At 38.7% G+C, this 22,235-nt stretch overlaps 1 protein-coding gene across 1 annotated transcript in view; it reads left to right on the plus strand.

Moving 5' to 3' along the window:
* Positions 1–6,109: 6,109 nt before the first annotated feature.
* The window catches only part of LOC115023769 (neural-cadherin), a 312,681-nt gene continuing 296,555 nt past the window's right edge, over positions 6,110–22,235 (plus strand). Inside the window, 1 exon segment of the mRNA XM_075074155.1 lies at positions 6,110–7,157. Coding sequence (XP_074930256.1) covers positions 6,110–7,157 — 1,048 coding nt within the window.

Here is a 22,235-nt window from a genome sequence, read left to right on the forward strand (position 1 = left end):
AGGGGAGTGAACTTTACAAAATAAAACAGGAAACCACAGTACAACCGACTCTGATATATGCAGTCTATGCTAAATCCAACTTCAACTGCTTGTATTGTTTAGCATTTGATATGAAGTAACATTATGTTATCATAAATGTGGTTATCCTAGGAGTTTTAGTTTCCCACATTTTGCAAATAATATTTCCTGAGACATTATCGTCCTGGCAATTGATTCTAATAGTATTGTCTATATTCAAAGCCTAATATAGCTTATTCCTCTCTTCCGGAGATCCATTGTTGTCCAATTAAAGAAACATCAATGAGCCACACTGTTACACTGGATGACACATTCCTTTATTACCATGAAGACAAGCATTGTATTTATTTTAGCTCAATTCCACATACAACGTCCTGTTGCCCCGAAATACTGGAGCACCAAATGTGTATTAATATGCAAAAAAAATGTATGTGTTCAGTAGGAACCGATGGGCCACAGACAGGGTGGGAAAGTCAGAAAGTATTGGGAGACGGACTTTTGGTCTTTTCATTAGATTTGTTGAAAACACATGGTCATGGAATTTTTTACACATTTCAGCTATCTGAAGTGTGTAAAAGATTCCATGTCCATGTGATCGCCTAATTCAAATTCTGCCAGTCATGCTTTTGAAATATACTGTGCTGTCCCTTTTTGATTGTTGACTGCATAAAACATGGAGGTAGTAAATGCGATGTCTTCCATAGATTTATGAAGAGCCACTGTGGGCACTGCTGACTCCGCCTAACTCCAGGCTTATCTTAAAAATGGACAAAGAGGTGGAGCTGAGGGTGACCCAACAAAACAGTCGGCTAGCGGCTGGTGACCTGTGACGGCATCCACCCGTCAAAGCAACCACGCCCTTAATTATGCATAACTGTAAGCCTTAATATAATTTAAACTGGTGGGTTTTATAAATATTCACCACCTGTACAAGTTGTCATGAACAGGACAATTAACTAGAAACCTGTTGTACCAGTCTGTACATATTTTTATTTCTGCTGTAAAGTTGACCATGTCGGTCTATGGCAGGGGTCCGCAACCTTCACTATCAAAAGAGCCATTTTGCCACCTCTTCCACCAAATAAAATGTGTCTGGAACAGCAACACATATTTCATAACACAGCTTAAGTTGTATATACGATATATAGTTATACTATATTTGTTGCATTTATGAAATTACAGAAATACAAAGGAAACTGTTGAGATTGTATTGTTATTTGTAATTATTATTAGGACACCACCAAACTCTTTTAGCGGTATCAACTCAATTATTTCTTCCTGCACCACATCAGAGTTCACATACCTGCATAACAGCGCCGTCTGTTCAACATCATTTACTTCACTTGACTCATCACAGGCAATTGAATATGCTTCAGCTGAATTGATGTCCTCAATTTGCTGTTTGGTGATGTTTTTTGCCATTTTAATGGCCCTGTCCTTGGTGGTCTTTGCAGAGAGAGACATATCTCAAATTTTCTGAACAATTTCATCTTTGTTTTTGAAGTCCGAAAATAGATGCTCTAATATTTTTAAGAATGCTTCTTTCATGTATTCTCCATCTGTGAACGGCTTTCCACGCCATACTATCTCCTGAGCGGCCACAAAACTAGCAGCAGTAGTTGAGTTTGAAGATTTCATAAATTTCTTGAAAGAATATTTGCTCTGCTCCGCTTTCAGCAGAAGTTCAGAAATCGCTTTTTTTTCGCGCATCTCCAGCTCGGTACTTTTCGGCAAATGCTATGTGTCTGTTCTTGAAATATCTTTCGTCATCATTTTTTTTGTTGTTAGCTAATTTCTCGCCACATATCAAGCAGACAGGCACGCCAGCATTGTTGGCAGTAAAAGCAAATGTATCTGTCCACACAGAATTAAACTCTCTTTTTTTCTCCAAGAATTTTCTTTTTTTAGTTGTATCCATTGTTAGCTTACCGAGTTAGCCAGGGGTCGGAGACTCAAGATTAGCCACCTGCAGGGAAAGGCGCCACGCCCTTAAACGCAGTAGAATGTGACGCATATTTTAGTGGACGAAATGTAAAAAATATAATTAAATGTATTTCAGTGTCACAATATCACCTCGAACTCCAAGATAAGAGTTGTTCCGTTTGAAAGATTGTCCACTGTGCAACAAACAAATACATAAAAATAATGTTATTTATTTCCATGTTTTTTTTTGTCAAAGCTTCAGGGAGCCACTGCAGAGGGGTTAAAGAGCCGCATGTGGCTCCTGAGCCGCAGGTTGCCGACCCCTGGTCTATGGGGATCGACCAAGTTTTGGAGGAAGCCTCAAGTAGCCACTTGAGAAACTGCAGTTGTTGGCACTTCTGCGTTTTCTTCATTTTACAGCACCGAGGTTGCTGCTTGGTTTTCTTATGTGCTGATCTTATTTGTGCCACATTATGTTTCCAGGTAGACTGAATAATATACACTGAAACCCACAAGTGGTTCCACCCTGCTCTCCCTGCCAAACCTCCTTGACTGTGCTAAAGTAAAGTAGTACTGCAATCCTATTATTTTGCCCAATGGCATTTCAGCACATAAAGTGCTCGAAAAAGTCCAGTTTAATAGCAAGTGCATGAGAGTGTTGTTTTGTTAGAAGATTTCTGTACTCACGTCTTCAAACGGCCATTGGCTTGCGGACTGAAATATGTCATTTTTCCAGAGACGTGATCAGCTGAAAAGCTGTCTGTAATACTGACAGGCTCGAGACTGCAATATGAATAAGCAAACAGCATTAGAGGATGCTTTACATATTGAGTTTTATTTTAAATCCTACAAACATACACACACATAGGCACAAAGAGATGAGAGGAAGAGATGATTCAGTCTGCTGCTCACTGGGCCATTGTCGCTGCCAGTGGGGAATATTACTCCACAGTCAGGCTTAACAGCTGACCAAATCTATCTCTGTCTGTCGCTCTCTTTTTCTCACTTGACTTGTTTTTGCTTTGAAAATGTGTTCATGACGATGCGCTTCATATGACAGAATTTATATTACGGAGAAATATCAGTCGTTATTGTTTGTCTATAAATAGATTTTGAATTTTGAATGGGACAAAGGACAAATTCATATAAAATAACAAAATACGGTCCAAAACTGTACTGAGCAATGCAATACAATACAAAGGTACAGAACAAAGCTCTTGCACAATATCTATGATGCAGATAGGATCTTCTAAAGATCCAAGGTACATCAAGTCCGAAGTCATATTCAGGAAGACTCAATTCCTTCTCTTCTTTTTATAATAAATACATGAAATTATTTGTCAATGAGTTCCAAATTAAATAACTTTACTCTTGTAATTTATATTTTATATAATAATCTGTTTTAGAGAAATAACTAGTGCAAGAAGAAACGGTATAATACTTGAAGTGGTGGAAGATGTTTATATTATTTATTTAAAAGTTGCAGTTCAGTGCTGTAAAAACATTAAATTAAAAGTTAAAGTATTGGGTTGAAATCATATTTAAAAAAAAAATGATTTATGGGAAAGTAGCACCGAAATGTTAATGTTGTAGTCGATCAATGTGGTGATCTTTGTAACGGCTTCATACACTGTTTTATATTTACATTTTATAAGCTGATTGTGTGATTTGTATGTAAAATATTGATCTGAAAAGTAACTAATAACTATAGTTGTAAATGTAGTGAATTAAAATCCAGTAAAGTAGAAGCGTTTAAAATGTGTACTTATGTACTTGAGAATATACTTAATTTCTTTCCTCCACTGAAGACTTGATAATTCACAATGATCTTCTTTTTCTTTATCACTGTTAGACATCATGTTTGTATCAGACATTACATCACAACAAATACATGAACGTACTCATAACTTATTATCTTACTTTAAATATTTTTACTAAATCTACATGTTGTGAATAAAATGTGGTTTAATTACTATACATAAAAACTCATTTTCAAGTATTTTTAAAGGTGAAAAAAAAATCTGTTTGTGGACTAATATAATCAGTAATTAGTGATGATATCATTTCAGCGTGGTCAGCATGGTCACTCATTTAAAGAACAGCAGGGAAAGCTGCTTTAAACAAGTGAGATGATTACTGCTGACTGGTGGATTTGCTTCAAGTCGGGGAAAAACGTCAAGTTCAGCCAAGGCCACAAGCTGCATTATACAGTATTTAAAATTCACTTATTTATAGTATTTTGCTTTGTACCGATATATTGGATGGATGCCTTCAGTGTTAATACATGGTATAATTGTAACAGTCTTGGTTTCTGTTTCCTGTTTTATTTTGAAATGTTCCCTTCCCCTTGTCATGTCTGATATTACTTCCTGCCCTTGTATTTTTGCCTTTCTCCCCAGGTGTGTCTCGTTCCCTCATTTAGTGTCTGTGTATATATCCCTGTCTGTCTCAGTGTTCTTTGTGGGATTGTCATTCATGTTACGTGTTTGTTACCTGCCCATGTCTGCCTGTTCGTGTCCTGCTCGTCCCCTGATTGGTTTGTGTTGTTTTGTTACTTTGTATTTCTGTATGTTTATTAGATTTTGTCAATAAAGCTCTCTTGGTTAAAATCATCTGCGTCCTGCAATTGAGTCCTCACCTTCACCTTCACCGTGACAATAATGGTATAATGATGAAAATAAATTCAAGGTAAATGGCATAATCTTCAACCACATCTATCCCCATGGTTACATCCTGATTTTAAATGTTATGCTAAACGCCGATGGAAATTCAGTCCCACACAAACCCAAACTTTGACTGAATGTATGAACTCCGTTTTACTGTTAAGCCTGAAACTTGTGTTTTTCAAAGACTGCTGATTTTAAACTTTTAAAACTGCACAGGTTGCAGTGTTTTAGTGAGTAGGAGTTCAAACAGCACAAAAGCAAAAAAAAAAGCACATTGAAGGAGACTGGTGCTTTGGGTGAGATAATGACCGTGCAGCATGCTTTGGATCCTCAGATTTATTAGCAGGGATACATGGAAAGATGTTGAGGCTTCTTAATTTAGTCTTGAATTGTATGTACAGGTGGGGATGAGCTCGCAAGTGAAAGCTGAAATATAGAGAGAATATCTGTTATATTAAATTCAAGACTTTTCTTCATTTTACTGGAGACCTGCCGGCAACTTCAACAGACCCCTGGAGACAAAAGCTCCATAACAAAAAGCAGTGGGTGATGAACACGTTCAAATAGGACACTTCTATGTGACATACATACAGCTCTGGAGTCCTTGCCTGGAGCTGGAAGCCTTTATTTTTCTCTTTACCCCCGTGAGGCGTTTTAAAATGATCGATTTTTACATTATTTTAATCCAATGGACTGACGTGTTATTGGAAAGAGGAGTGATGGATCTGGACGTGCAAGACTGGTCATTGATCACTGGGAGAAGGGAGGTCGGGTTGTTTCCCTGAGGATCCCTCTACCACACACGCACACGTACGCACACAATTGCGCGCTGTTGCCTGTGGCAGTGTGGGTGTCTGGGCGCGCGCACGAGTTGATTCGACTCGCAGCTCTTTGCTGAGAAGTTCATTTCCAATAAGAGAATCCGTTACTAATACATCACTCTTACAGTTGCATTGCGCTAGATGCTTTGGCAATGCATGCGTAAAACAGTCGGCTCTGTGCGATGAACCACGTCCCATCCGTACATTTGAGTGGCAAAGAAGACTGATTTCCTTTAATAAGAGGTCTGATCCATCTCAAAAGCAAAGCGGTCTGCGCACAGTTTGCAGCAACTCATACGCAATACGGATTAAGTGTGATCCCCGTGTGAGATCGGACGGAAACAACGCACGAAAAAAGAGAGCGAGGAAGGGAATGGAGGTAAGCGCGCACTCGAGCTGCTAAGAAGTATTTTTTTTCCTGGGACGCGCAGAGACAGAGAGTGCTGCTGGTGAGACAGCATACAGGGGAGAGCAGGAGAGGAGGACGCACAACACAAACACACACAAAGTTCTCCTGCGTCGAGATGAAGTATGGTGTCAACAAATATATGCGTTCCAATTTAATGGAAGTTTTGGACCATAAAGGGAAAGAGGAGAAATATCCCCAAGGAACGAGTGCACCCATGGATTTCGGTGTGGCACGAGCGCTTTAGTGCAGTGGAGCCAATGCAATATCAAGTCATGATTTGGGTCGTGTTTTTACCTTTTTTTGTTTCTTGCGTAGACGGGAACCGGACCGTGGACCAGGTACCGTTCTTTCACGGGCATGTGTTTGAGAACTCGTCTCCGGGATCGCGGGTCAACGGACTGAGCGTCCCGTTGAAGCGGCTCAACTCGCAGAGGCTGTGCGGTACCGAGGAATTTGCAGCACACTTTAAACTCCTTGGAGATTGGAGCGAGAATTTCCGTGTCTTTGCGCACCACAAACGGGGGCATATTTTACTGAAGACTTCTGAGGTTCTGGATCGGGAGGAACGGGCTGAATACGCACTGAGTCTCGGTTTGTGTTGCGGGCAATGTGCGGGACTTTCCCGGGAAGAGGAGTCCCTGGTTGTCACTGAGGTGGCCTCCATCAAGGTGGACGTCCTGGACACCAACGACCATCAGCCCACCTTCACCGGCACCGATGTGAAACTAAGCCTGGATGATGCCACTGCGCTCCGCACGGCGATCTACACTGTCACCGCTCGGGACGATGACAGCGGGAAAAATGCGGAGCTCATCTACTTTGCCTTGCCCAAAAACGGGAGTTTCTACGCGGTGCCCAAAACCGGAGATATTCTCCTGGTGGACTCCATCCTCGGTCTGGATGAACCGATTAAGTTTAAAGTGTTTGCCCGGGACCGCGGGTGGCCACCTCGCACGAGCCAGAGCATAGCTGTTGAGATCAACCCACGCCAATGGCCCGTGGCGCCCTCGCTCAATCCCAAACCGGGGAAACGGGAACCTAAATCGCAAATTAAAGTACCAGCACGAAGGTCCAGGTCAGCACTGGAATCAGACAGCCCCGTTTTCATCAACGTGTCCGAGGACGCAGGGATCGGTTCAGTGGTGATGAACTTGAACCCGGTGAGGTTTCAGTCAGCAGCGTTTGAGCTGGTGGAGCCCGACGTGGAGAGGTCACCGGTCAGCGTGAGCCGGGACAGCGGGGATATCGTCATATCACGGAGACTGGACAGAGAGACTGAACCTCTGGTGGAGATCACCGTCAAAGTTCAGGATAAAAGAGGTGAGCAAAAGTCCGAACACACGTGTGTGTGTGCGCGCGCGCGCGCGTGTGTGTGTAAGAGAGAGGGATAGGAAGTGAGAGACAGTATTGGACATGACGGTTTGTGCGCACATGTCCCGTCTCTTGTGTGTTCCCTGCGAGGCAAGTTGAGCAATGTACAAGCATAATTTCTCATATTGATGTGTCATTCGGTTGTATTCGTCACATTGTACTATGTGCGTAAAGACGCACGGAGAGGGAGAGTCCCTTTACAAAAAGCCTGAACTTGATTCACATCTGATGATATTGTGATGTGATACACAGCGAATTTTCTTCCCTAGAAATTTCCCGTAGGGATCTGATGGACCCCAGCTTAGAATCCACTGGACAAGATTTAGTGTATGTTTGGTAACAAAGAGGAGAAAGTATCCACATACTATGGCTGTCCTCAACTAAAGACATTTAAAGACTAACACTCGACACGATTAATTGATGAGTTGATTTAATCTACATATCTGTAAAACTATAATTGTTCACAAAGAATCATGCAAAAGCATCACTTCAAATCTACTGGAAATAAGTCATTCAGCATGAACAAGCACTAACGATTTTGATTAATGAAATTTTAGTTGACTAATACTAAATGAGAGGAGGGGGGCGGGGGATTCCAGATACTTTATTAATCCTTGTGGTTTGGATCACTGGGACAATGTATTTAAAACTTTACTTACTATTTAACAGCAGGGTCAGTGTGAAGCACCCTGAGGTCAGGGTTGGTGTAAGGTCATGGGGGGAGTGACTTTGACGTGTGAGGAAACCAACATAAAACTCCATACATATAGACCCAGGCCAGCTCTGGTGGGGTTCTAACCAGAAATCCTATTGCTGTGGTAAGTGACCTAACCTAACTTAGTACCTTGCGACCTCAGTGTACAACATCAGTATTCCCAGGCGGCCTCACACCCAAGCACCAACCAGCTCCGATCCTGCAACCCAGGAAAGATCAGGCTCAGCAGTGTCGGAGTGCCTGCTGTTTACAATAGAGGTTAAACTGAGTGACATTCATCAGTGTTGATGATGATTCATGTGGTTGGATAAATTAGGGCAGTGTGGATGTGTCTGCTGCCTGCCGCTGCCAGCAGCAACAGATGCTGGGATGTCAGGGTAGGAACGGCCACCGCACCAACAGGTTAATTATCACCTGCGGATAAAGCAGAGAGGAGAGACACGCAGCCAGATTCACATTAATAAATGCATATGTGAAGGGATGAAACACCGGGCTAATTGTCTCTGACACTAAAAACTGGACACTAGAATATAGAGAAACAATTTGAATGAGTTGACACTTGGTTATATTTATGGCTGCAAATAACGATTATTTTCATTATCAATTAATCTGCTGATAATTTTTTTTTAAATGTCAGAAAATAGTGAAAAATGTTCATCCTAGTTTTTGAAAGTTCAGGGGATGTCTTTAAATCTCTTGTTTTGTCAGTCCAACACCCAAACATATTCAGTTTAAAATTATATATAACAGAGAAACAGCATTTTTGGACATTCCATTATTTTAACAACAATTGATTATTAACAGTTGGCGACTAATAATCGACTAATGGTTGCAGCTCTAGTTCTATCTTTATATCTATCTTTGTAACTTGATTGGAACTAACCACAGCTTGTTGCATTAAGACCAGCTAACAGCATTTGACCAGGCGGTGACCTAATCAATGTGACCTCCTGGTCTCAGTAATGTGAACTATCGTGATGCTGGAAAGAAGCTGAACCTGCTCTTGGCAAGCAGTGCTGATTTACACTTCCAGTAACAATGTTGGCTATTTGTCCCAATCATTTCCTTCTCAAACACATTAATATTGATGGGAAACTATACATTTTCAGTGTTAAACGTGACACTTTACTGTTGCCTTACCACCTCATCCTCTGAGTTCCTTTATAGAGCATCGAAGCTAAGGTTCATCTGCAGTTTGTTTTTAAGGAGGTACTCAGTTGGTACTTTTTGGCATCCAAATTCACCCACGATGATTATTTGTAGGCAGGTCTCCAAACTTCTTTTAATTTTTTCAATTTCAAGCAAGTAGAACAAATTTCACCAGCCGAAGAAATGCGTTCGTGGAGGATGTTTTTCCCTGCACTCTGTCAACAGTTAAACTAATTTCATCTCTTCTGGCAGACTGTGTTATTATATTTTTCAGACAAATTAACAGGAATCAAACACACAGGAGACAGCTGGAACAATAACATTCTTGTCCAAAATGAATTGTCAGGAACAAAAACAAAACAATTTTAAAAGATGTAAATACTATGCATGAGAGGAACTGACAGGAGTGTCATCTGTATTTTTATGAAATGAAAGTTCAGTGTGTAGGAAGTGCATATGCATGTGTAATCCAGTACAACCAGATACAATAAGGATGAGTTAGATATTAAGTGTAAATGATTAATGTATTTGCCATATTGCTGCTGATTTGGTCAAATCCCTCCAGTGAATCTTCATTGTGTCTTGGTTGCATCGGCCTCTGAATTGGGATGTGTTTTGCTCTAAAAAGATGCATGTTAATATAAAGTTTAAAGAGGAGGATGAGCATGAATGTTTCCTAAATAGAAAGGCCCAACCTTTCATGTGTTTGATAGGGGGGATAGAGGGGCAGTGGATTGATATACATTTCCATGACCTAACTGTTTACTGTGTCATGCTGCAAGGTGGCACGTTTTCATTTCCGGGCTTAGCAGCGGGTGACGGGTGACCAGTGGGGGGGGGTGTGAGCCCTGCTCAGCTGGGTGTCTCAAGCGTAAGGAACGCAGCATCCGTTCGGTTGTCGGTGGCTCTGTTGAATTCTTTTAATCCGTTTGGAGTGGAGAGTCCTACTGAAGCCTCGACCTCCCTCCATCTGCTCGCATTATCCCTGTAATCCCATCTCATTCTCTCTGTCTGGCTTTATCTCCCTCTTGCTCTCTTACTTTACCCCTCTTATTTTCACTCTCACTCTAGGGATTTAGCTTGAATGGAAGCACAGTTTAACACGGCGAGAGAGAGAGAGGGAGAGAGAGAGAGAGAGAGAGGGAGAGGAAGAGAGAGAGAGAGCTTTTGACGGGATTCTTTGAGGAACAGAAGTGTGTATTGTGTCTGGTAGCCTTACATATCAGGATCCAAGATCACTTCTTGTCTGCATTTGTGGCCCACTCTACAGGTGCTACTGAACTTCAGCAGTGTTGGAATGTAGTGTGTTTGTCTAGTTATGGGTCTCATTCACTAACTAAATGTGTTCTTGAGAAAGGTCCTAAGAAAAGCTTACGTCTGCTTCATGAATCTTTCCTACCAGTTTACTTATAATGCTTAATCCGAATATCCTCAGAAACTGAAGGTGTGTGCCAGTTGATCCTAATTAACAGGTAAACGCCACACCAATCCACATAAACGTGCGTGAGACTGCAGGGCAATGTGCACACACACACAAGTTGAAACGTCTGAAGAGGGTGGAGCACCGGATTCCAAACGTAAAGAAAACTCCAAAACTCCAACAGTTCTGCAGTGGAGGTACTTCTGCAGGACATGAAGGTCATATTTAATATTCAGTAGTAAATATAAAATAACAAAGAAAAATATGCATGGAATACTATTACTCCTTCAGTGTTTAGTGTTAGTGTAGTGTTTATTTATATTAAAATACCATAATACTTTGTGAGATAATTACCTGAGAACAAATCTCGAATAAGAAAACATTTATGAATCTTTGTGGAAAACTGCGTAAGTGGGTTTTAAGAAGACATTTCTGAACGGTTAGTGAATGAGGCCCATTGTTGTGACATGAATCCATCCATACCTCCCAACCCCTCAGAGTAAACAATTGCATTTTTGATTAAAGAGATTTTTGAGGTTGAGGGTTAGTGTTGAAGTTAGGCATTAAGTAATTATGGTTCAGATAAGGCTAACTCTCCAAGGAATGAATACGTACCTCCAGTTAGTGAGAAAAACAAGCCTGCCTGCATAAATTGATGTCTCTCAGGTATTTATTCTCCATTATTTTCACCAGGGTTTATTTTAATGTTTAATTTTAAAATTGCTCTTCATTTCAAACAAGATACTATTCCCTGCTTGTTTATTTTCCTAGCATCAACCTGTGTGTATTGGTCCACATATAGCCTTTGATAGCCCCAACCTTTCATTTTCACAAGTCATTTAATAATGTGCCAACACCAAAAAGAGCACCGAGTGAGTGCTCCATTAATTTCCTACAAAGGTTCTTGCTCCCCTCTAAAACAGCCGATCGGACACTGTTCTTTGACTGGCGTGACTCCTGTTGGCATAATGAGTAATGGAAATATTAATTTGGTTAATTAGTTATATGAATAATTTGTTCAGTCACACACAAGTCCTTTGTCTATCTTGAGAGTGTTCCCTTTTGAAAAAGCCACACCAATATTTTCTTCTTGCTTTTTCTTTCTTATTATCTTATCTTCTTTTCTATCTTCTTTTCTTCTTATGTCTCTGTAATGGTATAAAACCACCTTCTATACTTTCATCTTTTCTAGCCAGCTAACACTGCATTGAACAGACAAGAGTCTATTTGATGCACCTAATTATTATAATGCACTTTTTCTGTGGCAAATACACTCTTCTGGTCACTTGTTCTGGCAGCCTTTTTGACAGGAGACCCACATTATGTTAAATAAATTAGAATATTAAAAGTGTTTATTCAAAACCGATTAAACATTTGTGTCTTGACCTACTCAGATGAGAGGAACAGGTGCTCTACTGGACTCCTGTCATATGCAAGTCTAATATTCTCTTACGTTTTAAATTGGATTTGGTCTGACAAACCCTGAAAACCCTGTTACATGTTTGAGCTGGGTAACAAACCTCAACTGTTGGTGCCGACTAGAATGTGACGAAGTATTGAAAGCTGTTAGATTTAAATCTAATTTCTGATAATGATTGTTTTCTTGCCAATCAAAGCTCTTGTACCTGTGCTTGTATTTAGTCAAAATGTAAAGTAAAAACATTTTTTTTTATATATATATTTCTCAAAGTAAGGTATCCAGAACAGTTTTTATTTTGAAACTTTTCAAATAGTAACCATACCTACCTTCGACAATCACAAGCCAAAAGTTGCACAAAGCAACTGGGGTGTGGACTCTCAGTGTTAAAGGGGACGTGTCATGAAAACTCACTTTTCAGTGCTTGTGCACATACATTTGGGAATCTGGAGTACCTATCAACCCACAAACTGAAATGACACAACTCAGTCAGATTTAGCTCACCTACCTATGTCACGTGCAGGCTCATTAGAATATACCGCCCCCCAACTACCTTTTTTTCTCACAAGCCTATCAGAGCAGACTGGGTTTTCTTTCGGAGGGGGCCTTTAAACCTCTTAACGGGTGGACGGCGGGCCGTCGAGGAGTTTTATTGTGCCATGTACAAAAAAAATATTATATTTTTGGAAAGCTTATAATCTCGTCTATTTAGATATTGGGATGAAAATCACAACAGCGGTACAATCAGCTCCTCAAACTAGCAAGTACACTCAAAATCAAAATCATAACTTTGAGCCCACTTACCTATAAAGCCTCATAAATATCCTCTTTTCAGCAATATTTTGAAAAAGACGCTCGTAAGCCATTGCCAGATGTCCACATGTTCGTCTCCGGTAAAAAGATATCCACTGTGAACAATCGATAAAAGTCCATGAACAGGTGTTGCAATCTGTGAAATCAGCTGATCAATTTTTATATTGTGTGATCATAAACACTCATAACTTAATATCTTGCGCGCTCATCACGGTTCAGACACTTCTTGGTTGTAGTGCGGACGCTTAGCGTTAGATTGACACTTCATTTGAGCCAATCGGAGCTTCGATGGCTTATCTACAACCTTCATTAGCCAAGGAGTGTGAACTTGATAAGGAAATGCCCACCCACTTCTTTTGTTACAGGCTGAGCAGACCGCAGCTCAGCTTCCCGGTGGCGCGCGCATTGTATAGACAATGAACGCCTCGTTCGCCTTCGTTTATTTATTATTTATTGTTCAGAAGAAAATACAAAAAAAACATTAAAATATTAGAAAAAAAAATTCTTTATACTTCACTTACTCTGTGATTACTACTAACAGGGAATATGGGTATATAATAGTTATTTATAAATAAGTACAAATAATATTTTATTAATAAATATTATAATATGTACACATTCACAGTTTGTGTACGCCTGGTGTTATTCTTAGAAAAATATGTCTAACAAATTAAGTTTTTATCCCTTTTATCTGAAATTGGAAGTTTTACTTCATAACACTTGGTTCTATGTTTTTATTGTGTTTTCCAGTCCATACCTACCAGCTATACCCATCTTCAGACATCTTTTTCAACAACAAACTTCAGGCGGAATGTATTTTCTTCAAATTCAGCATATTCAGACCACTATTACTCAGTGCCAGAAGCACTTGGAGTGATTATTCAATGTTTTGCAAGAACAAAAAGAGAGTTATCTTTTGAATGAGACTGGTGCAGCTGGTGACCTGCAGCTGGTGCAAATGGTTGAAGAGCAGCTTTCAATTTACTTTGGGTATGTCGTTTGTAGGTATTTTCGGGTAAAGTCCCCCACCCTTAAAGAGATAGGCGCTTAAACTGAGCGCTTTAGGTGAATGCAGGAAAATTCAGACAGACAGTATGAGAAAACGAATGTGTGTTTTGAACATTAAAAGCATGTAAACATGTTCTAGTAGAAACTCAAAATAAAAGTATGAACCTGAAAATGCGCATGATATATGGCCTTTAATATCAAAAATGTTGTTTGTTTTAGATATTTCCTTTCATTATTTAGAGAAATAAAGGAAATATATTTTACTTGGCTGGGATCAGAATCAGAAATCCTTTATTAGTTCCACGGGGAAATGTACCTTGTTACAGCAAAATAACAGGAAAGTAAAGTGGTGAGTACACACTAGTTAAATAGAATAACAATAATATAAGTACAAAGTGGTTGATAAAAAATTGCAGTGATAGCTGCATAACAGTGATGGTATAGTCTGTATTAGTGTGGTTGTCTCCCAGGGGCCGTGCTGATTGTACACCTGTCTGAATTCCACTCGTTTTCAATCTGACGCTTCTTCAGTTTGTTCCAAATTGCTGCGGTATTTAAACACACCCATTTGTCACTTAACTTCAGCCACTGTTAAACGTAAAGTGTACAGAGTGTACTTAGAAACCCGGTTTGAGCTGGCAGACTGCCACCATCAGTGTAGTGAAACGTCCAATAACTTTTTGTTCCTTTTATCTTCTCTAATTATTTTCCTGTTACTGTCATGCCAGGTCTAAAAATGTGTTCCTACTTTTAAATGTGGAAGAGAATCTTCCGCGCCATTTTAGAGCTGTTGTCTTCGTGACATTAAACAGTTTCCTGTGGGCTTCCTGGTGCAAAACCAATGAGCATGTTACCTACAGTATGTAGTTTGTGTTCTTTAAAGTCGAGGAGAGTTGTCTATCTCTCTATCTCTCTATCTCTCTATCTATCTATCTATCTATCTATCTATCTATCTATCTATCTATCTATCTCTCTATCTCTCTATCTATCTATCTATCTATCTATCTATCTATCTATCTATCTATCTATCTATCTATCTATCTATCTATCTATCTATCTATCTATCTATCTCTCTATCTATCTCTCTATCTCTCTATCTATCTATCTGTCTATCTCTCTATCTCTCTATCTATCTATCTATCTATCTATCTATCTCTATCTCTATATCTCTATCTATCTATCTATCTATCTATCTATCTATCTATCTATCTATATATCTATCTATCTATCTATCTATATATATATATATATATATATATATATATATATATATATATATATATATATATATATCTGGGGTGATGATTCTCAGTGAGATCAGCACTATCGGCAAAGGGGGCACAAGCACAAGGCACATTGAAATATATTAATCATACTGTTAACATATAAAATGTGTGATTAAAATGTGTTCAAAGTTAACATGAGATGGTATATTACTAATACATGTCAACATATCTTTACATTTATTTCTATATCACATAGAAAGATTTATAACTTTTACTCAGGATGTTTTCTAAAAAGTCCATCTATTTAACCAAAGGTTGTTAAAATAATGCAAATATATGTGCAATGTGTTTTAAAGCATCACTTTATTCATTGATATAAGTTAACAACTCATGAAGAAATACTAAACTCTTGTTTATCATGTTTAAAAAAAGGTCTCTTAAGACTATTTATTGTCATTTTTACTATTAGGTGGTTTCTTCTGTTCAGATTCTCTGTCCGTTGGAATGGACAGAAAACAACAATAAATAATAAAGTGTTTTATGCTTTTAGAGTAGAAATCCACCATGACAATATTGTTTGTGTGTTTATATTTAGGTTCTGAACAGGATGTATGTAATTGTGTTCCTGAATATCAGTTATATTTTTCGAAGTTACCATGGTAATTATGTGTTAACTTTGCTAATTTTAAAGCAATAAACGATACAAATATATTACATTTTGGAGTTTTTAATTACTATAAAATACAGTAGAATACAAATACGTATTTAAAGAATACATTTGCAAACCCACTCAAATGACTTAAATGTTTTATGGATGTGTATCAAAATGGAGAATGTATCTACCATCATTTAGTGGCCTGAGCGTGAACATTATTTGTTTTCCACAAGATAGATGTGTCATTTTCTCGATAGAAATATGAAAATCAGGAAATTTGCCAACACTTTGTTCCAAAGACTAGATTGACTGTGTGTTTGCGTGTGCATGCGTGTGTTCTAGCTTGAATGGGACTTTGGATCATGAAGAGAAACGGCCGTCTTTAATCAAGACAACCGTTTGTTGATCTCGCACAGATTTCTGCTACTCAACCAAGCACGCACACCCATGCATAGAGACACCTATGAACAAAACATGCATGAACTGTGTTTTTAGTTTCTCAGTCATGAAAATGTGCATCGAATGCATCCAAGTATTTGACATATCAAACACACACACTGATACAAACAACACACACACACATACATTATTTACATTCACCCATAACAAAACTGTGAGTTCCGGGTTGCCAAATTACTATTCCATATCCAGACAGATGGCAGTGAGGGGAGCCTGGAAACTGCATATGTTACATGTCTTTTGTTTATCGACATGAAAAAGAGTTTGTATCCATTTGTTCCTTCAAAGGGCATGAATGGCACGTATCTGGTCCTCTATGCACTCACATGTATGCATACACAATGAGCACACACGGATGGTTAGCCACATTAACCCACACAAACCCGATGTAAAGACACTTGAATGGCTCATTTCATTGCGTTTTTGTTTTTCTGTCTTACACAAAGGAAAGAAAGATGCAACACACAAATACACACAGTCAGCACACACAACGTCTAGAGAGACTGTGGTTTCTGCATCTCACGGCAGAATTTACTCCTTATACTGCTTGCTTTTTTTTCCTCTTTACTCTCCTCAGTGCCCAACAATGCTATTTTTTTTTCCATTGTTTGTTTTATGTAAATGATTAATTTAGTAAAAATCTAAATAGTAAAGACTGTACACTGACATCGCTGCTGTTATTTCACTTCCAGAGGCATTTCTGATTGTTCTTGTCATTTGCTTTCTGCGCCTCTGATTGTTGATGAGTCCAAGTCTTTCACCAATGGTTTGCCAAATGCAGTTTGTCGATATTCCAATTCTCAGCTTCAGATACTGTCAAATGTGCAGTGGAATTTCTGGCTGTCACTGGGGCAGTTCTCTGGTGGAGAGTTACTGTATGATCTGCTGTGAACACAGAGAGGAATAGGGAACGCTGTTTCTCTGACTTTGGTTCCAGTAAATGAGACAGCTCAACAGCTCCGTTGTACAGAGTTTGTTAAGAAGAAGGGAAAGTTAATGGTGTGAAATTCAGGCAGCATGTTGGATTTTAAGCATAAAGAAAGAAAAATGTATGCTTGCTGTAGAATATGTACAGGGGTCAGCAACCTTAGGCTACCATGTGCTTCACCAATAACCACATAGTGAAATTAGGTGTTTTGCTAAAACAGCACCATAAGTAACTGTTCAGGCAGAGAGTGGTACTGCAGCACGGGAGACTGCGAGAGGCTTTCAAATCAAAATGATAATAAATTCAGATGAAGTTCTGTGGAAGTTGATGAGGGAAAATACACACACACACACACACACACACACATACACACAGAGATAATCCTGTCATTATAGTATGATAAAGTAAACATTAAAGGGAATAAAATAAACAGAATTACAGAAAGTAATTGAATAGTAGTAGTTGAAGTGTTGAAAAGGGTTTTAAGTGTGCATCCTGAATGAAGTTGAAGTATCAGTTAAATCTCAAACAAGTGGAAACAGTTGAAATGTAAACGTTTAAATCCTGGCAGGAATTAGTGTCAGTTCAAGTTAAGTTTCTTTAAAAAAAAGCACAAATTCCCAATAGCTACGACCATGTAGGCGCATGCATCCACGCGTTCATGCATTCACAGACACAATCTCACAAATACTTGAACAAATTTCATCTAAGGTAAGGTCTAGCTAAGGGTGGGAGAACTTCTGTGGACCAGCTGACCAACAGAGCGACCTACATGTATAAAGTGGCTTGTCTCAGCAAAGAAAATGCAACCGTTTTTTTAAATAGATTTGGTAATCATTCCAAAGTGATTATGTCTTGTTATACTGTCATTTACTGTCCTCTCTCCCTCTGTCTCGCTTTGCAGAAGATCAACATGATAGAAGTGTTTTTTTAATAGACGTTTTACTCCTTTCAACATCTGTCATTGCCAGAAACGTATCATCATCTTTCTTTATGTTTTGTGACACAGACCAGTTTGGCAGATTTGCATCTAACCCCAAATGCACTGCAGAGTACAGCAGAGGCTGCCAACATTGTCTGAGATTGTAAATGGTTGGAGACAGGCTTGTAACCTGATTCAGCCATGACCTGCACTCCATCAATACTGAACTGGAACCTTAAAAGCTTTTCAGCGTTTAATGTCAGATATGAGCATCTAGGCACGCCAGTAGCCATTTCAATTGCTCACCTTTCAAAAAGCACCACCTAAAATGACTGCTTTTAATTTAATGCAACTTCCCCTGCTTAGTGACAAAATAAACCTTTTAAAGTTTGAAAAGGTCACCTTCCTAATGACCGAAGATTGTAGGAGAAGTGTTCCTATCAGAATTACACGTTCTTAATGTGTTCCGGACATCGTTTGCACTTGGCTCTTGTACACTTTAACAAGTGTTTGCATATTTGCTTGGATATAAACTGCACTTTTGCTGCAACTGTAGTGTTACATTAAACATAAGTCAAAGCATAATATATCATCTGTGGGTAGCACTACAATTGAGGATGCTAGGTTAAGGATGCCATGCTAAATCACAACACCTGAGATCTCTTCACATTTTCAGAAAATGTCATTGGTTTTTGATATTTGGTCATAAGCCAAAGTATTAGTAAAAACAAGTTCAGTGGAACAACAAATGTATTATAATCAATGCTCTGCAGAACATAAAGTAAATGTACTAAACTTCTTACTTATCTTGCTACAGACATACTCAAGAGTACAAAGTTAGACTGCCTGGTGCTGTTGGAGGAAAAGTCAGGGGATCACTCAGAGTCAGTAGTTTATATACTCTGGGGACTACAAATGTTTGTACAAATTTGAATGGCAGTCCATCCAGATACCTGTCACATTGCTATCAAGTACAAAATACAACATATGATCATAATCACCAGAGTTGAAGGCAAATGATACACTTATCCTTACTTAATGCCACCTTCCTCTGCTCTATATTAGTGTCAGAGAGCTACTTCTTTGTTTATTTTATTCAGAACACACATTTCCATTTTAAAGAACATTTTAAGAAACCAGTTCCATCAGTAACATTATGTACAAAGTAAGCAGTCATTGCACTGATGGCTCAAGAACTGTAGATTTGGGAAGGTGTTTCGTCATTGCAGCCTGATTGTTTGTGGATCAGGAAGTCAAGCCATAGCCATTAGTTTCCTCTTTGAAACTAATACTGGAAACTAATAGACAACAGGTTTACATGTTAGTAAGCTGGATTCACTATAGAGTGATTTAGTAATGATCAAGGACCTGGCTAAGAAGTACAATGTGATGTCTATAACTGAAGCCCTGGAGGATACTGGGCAAAGGCTTACAGCACTGGCAGCCAGACTGAGAAGATGTACAAGAGAGGCAGAGGCCATGGGGATGAATCCTTTTCTCAGGGCACAGGTTTGGTTAAAAAAAGAAAAATGCTAATGTGAGATTCTGTATGATGGGTTGGACTGGTCAACAACAGTAAAAGAGATGTAACAAACATCCAACAGCTTGACCAGTGGACCACAGGGCTTTAATTGTATTGTAGGACTGAATGTTAAATTCAAAATAATGAATCACTGGGATAAAATATAGCAGGCTTGTAAGAGACAGTAGCCTACATTGTCAAAAATGTATGTATACATTTACCACTTTAATTTGCATAATCACTCATCATAATTACATCTAATTAGGTCTATCTGTTAAAGACGCTGTTTCAGCCAGGAGACGGTTAGCTTAGCATAAAGACCGGAAACTGGGGGAAACAGCTAGGCTGGCTCTGTCCAAAGGTAACAAAATCTGCCTACCAGCACCACTAAAGGTCACTAATTAACATGGTACACCTTGTTTTTTTTATTCCATTCAAAAACTGACGTGTACATCGAGTAGCTAGCTAGCTTTTCCTTCCTGTTTCCAGTCTTTATGCTAAGCTAAGCCAACCAGCTGCGGACTGACATGAAAGTGGTATTGATGCTCCCATCTAACTCTTGGTATAGGAAAGTAAATTGGCTCATTTCCCAAAATGCAACACCTTTGCATCGATATGTGAATACGCTGTAGTTTGCTGCTGGTACTGTATGTCTCAGTTTTAACAGATAACTTAAACAGCACAAACACAGCATTTTCCCATTTTCTCTATGCCACTTTAATTGTATGACAGCTAGTTTAACTGTGTCCCTACATTCTCTATTTAATTCTACACTGTTGGAACCAGCTGTAGTGTAGCATCAAACCAAGAGCCAAATCACCAAAACTGTAACTGATCAGTGATAAGAAAGGTGTGAGAAAGACTCTCAACATAACACTGGGGATCTGTGCTTAACAGACCTGGAAGCAGATGACTGCAATATCTACAGACAATTCTGCACAGTCTTGATTATTCATTTATTTCTCTGGGAGGACAGACAACGCTGGACATAAATGTCTTTGAAACTGATTCCCAGAGTTAATGTATTAGTCAATTTGCATAGTTACATCTTCCAAAAAAATCATTATGAATAATTCATTGTAGTTGTCAGCAACAATTTGTGCCAAGATCAATTTCAATTTTTGAGCATTAAATTAGATTTCTAGCATTGTGCTTACCTTCTTAATGGAATTTCGACTGTTTTACAATTGTACCTCTGCTCCTTTTATGCCAGGCTTGTTCCTTTGATTTACATCCGACCATTATATTTTAACCACACACTTTAACACCAGTATCATCAGCTGTGTTGCCATTTCATCATCAACACATTAAGTGCATAGTTTAAACTGCAGTGTTTCACAGTGACCTTGAGCATATTACTTAAATGGCACTATTAAAATGTAAAGTAGTAAGACAGATGTAGGAAAGAGTGCCGGCTGCTATTACAGTGATACCACATCCATATTGTCATGTTGCTTCCCCTAAGCTTTTTATCTCTTATGTAGATGAAGCTGGTCATTTCTATGATTATTCTGTTATTATGTTACATGTTCTAGCTCCTCAGCTAGCAAACAAGCAGGTTTGGGCTTATAGCTAATAAAAGATAGAGTAAAATGGGCGTTGGGTTAGAACCAATCCAAGCAGGCTTTATTTCTTTGTTTACAGACTGAAGGCCTATATAATACTTCAGTGATTTGAGAAACTAGAATATTAATGTCAATATATCACAGCCTGTCATGGTTTATGGGTTAATTAATGCTTATACCTAAAGTGGGGAATAAAATTCCGAGGTGAATGGTGGCAGTACTGTATTGAACCCAACTTTGTCGAGGGCTGAGTAATTTGTTTTTCACACTGGAAGTCATTGTCAGATTGAATGGAATGCTCTTATTTACAGAACTGCAGCCGCTCAGCTCTGACATGTGAGATGTGAAAAATAAATAAATGGATAAAGAAAGGAAAATCTTGTTTTATAGAACCGAACCTTGACAGGTGGGTCACCAAGATAAAATATGGCATTGATTTGCATCAGGCTAACTATTGTTAATTGCAAGATAAAGCCTGGGTATGGGAAATACAGACTCAGAAAGCAACAATCAAAAGGAAATTAAACAACAGAAAATTAATTACTGTGTCATGTTGTTATCAAGGTGTTGCCATTATTATGATAACAGGTTGTTTTCGCTTTGTCGTATCTTACAGGCATAGTGTTAGCGATTCAATTCCCAATGAACAAGCAGTATTTGCCAGGACTGGCAATGAGAATAAGAAAATAAATCAATGGGGAGTGAGAACTGAGAAGAAGTCGGAAATATACAGAATAACAGATGATGCCTGGCTTCATCACTCCGACCAAAAACATACAAATGCATACATTGATTAAATAATACATATTATAGCCTAATGTATGTGTATGTACATGTTAACAAACAAGATTTTTTATTATTTTTTGCCATCTAACGGCTTCACTTATGTCATAATTAAATATTTCTGGCTTTCCCACCTGGCACCATCTGTCGTTGCTTCAAAAATAGTTTGAACAGTTTTGTCTTCAGTTGGTTGACAAAATATTACCAGAAAAAAACTCTCCAGATCCAAATACATTTATTTGAGTGATTAGATATTCAAAAATAAAAACAGTATTCTTTGGTTTCAAAATCTGCCCCTAAAATGTTCTCGTGTGGGTGCTTGATGAAACTGTTGATTTGATTGCACTCAAGCTAACTCGGTAGAGAGTGTTCACTGCTACCTTTGTTTTTCAGATTCACATTTTTCAAAACTATCACTATATTTCATTTCAATCTAAATTAGGGA

The sequence above is a fragment of the Cottoperca gobio genome, chromosome 3 (assembly GCF_900634415.1).
Source record: "Cottoperca gobio chromosome 3, fCotGob3.1, whole genome shotgun sequence".
In the NCBI taxonomy this organism is placed as follows: Eukaryota; Metazoa; Chordata; class Actinopteri; order Perciformes; family Bovichtidae; genus Cottoperca; species Cottoperca gobio.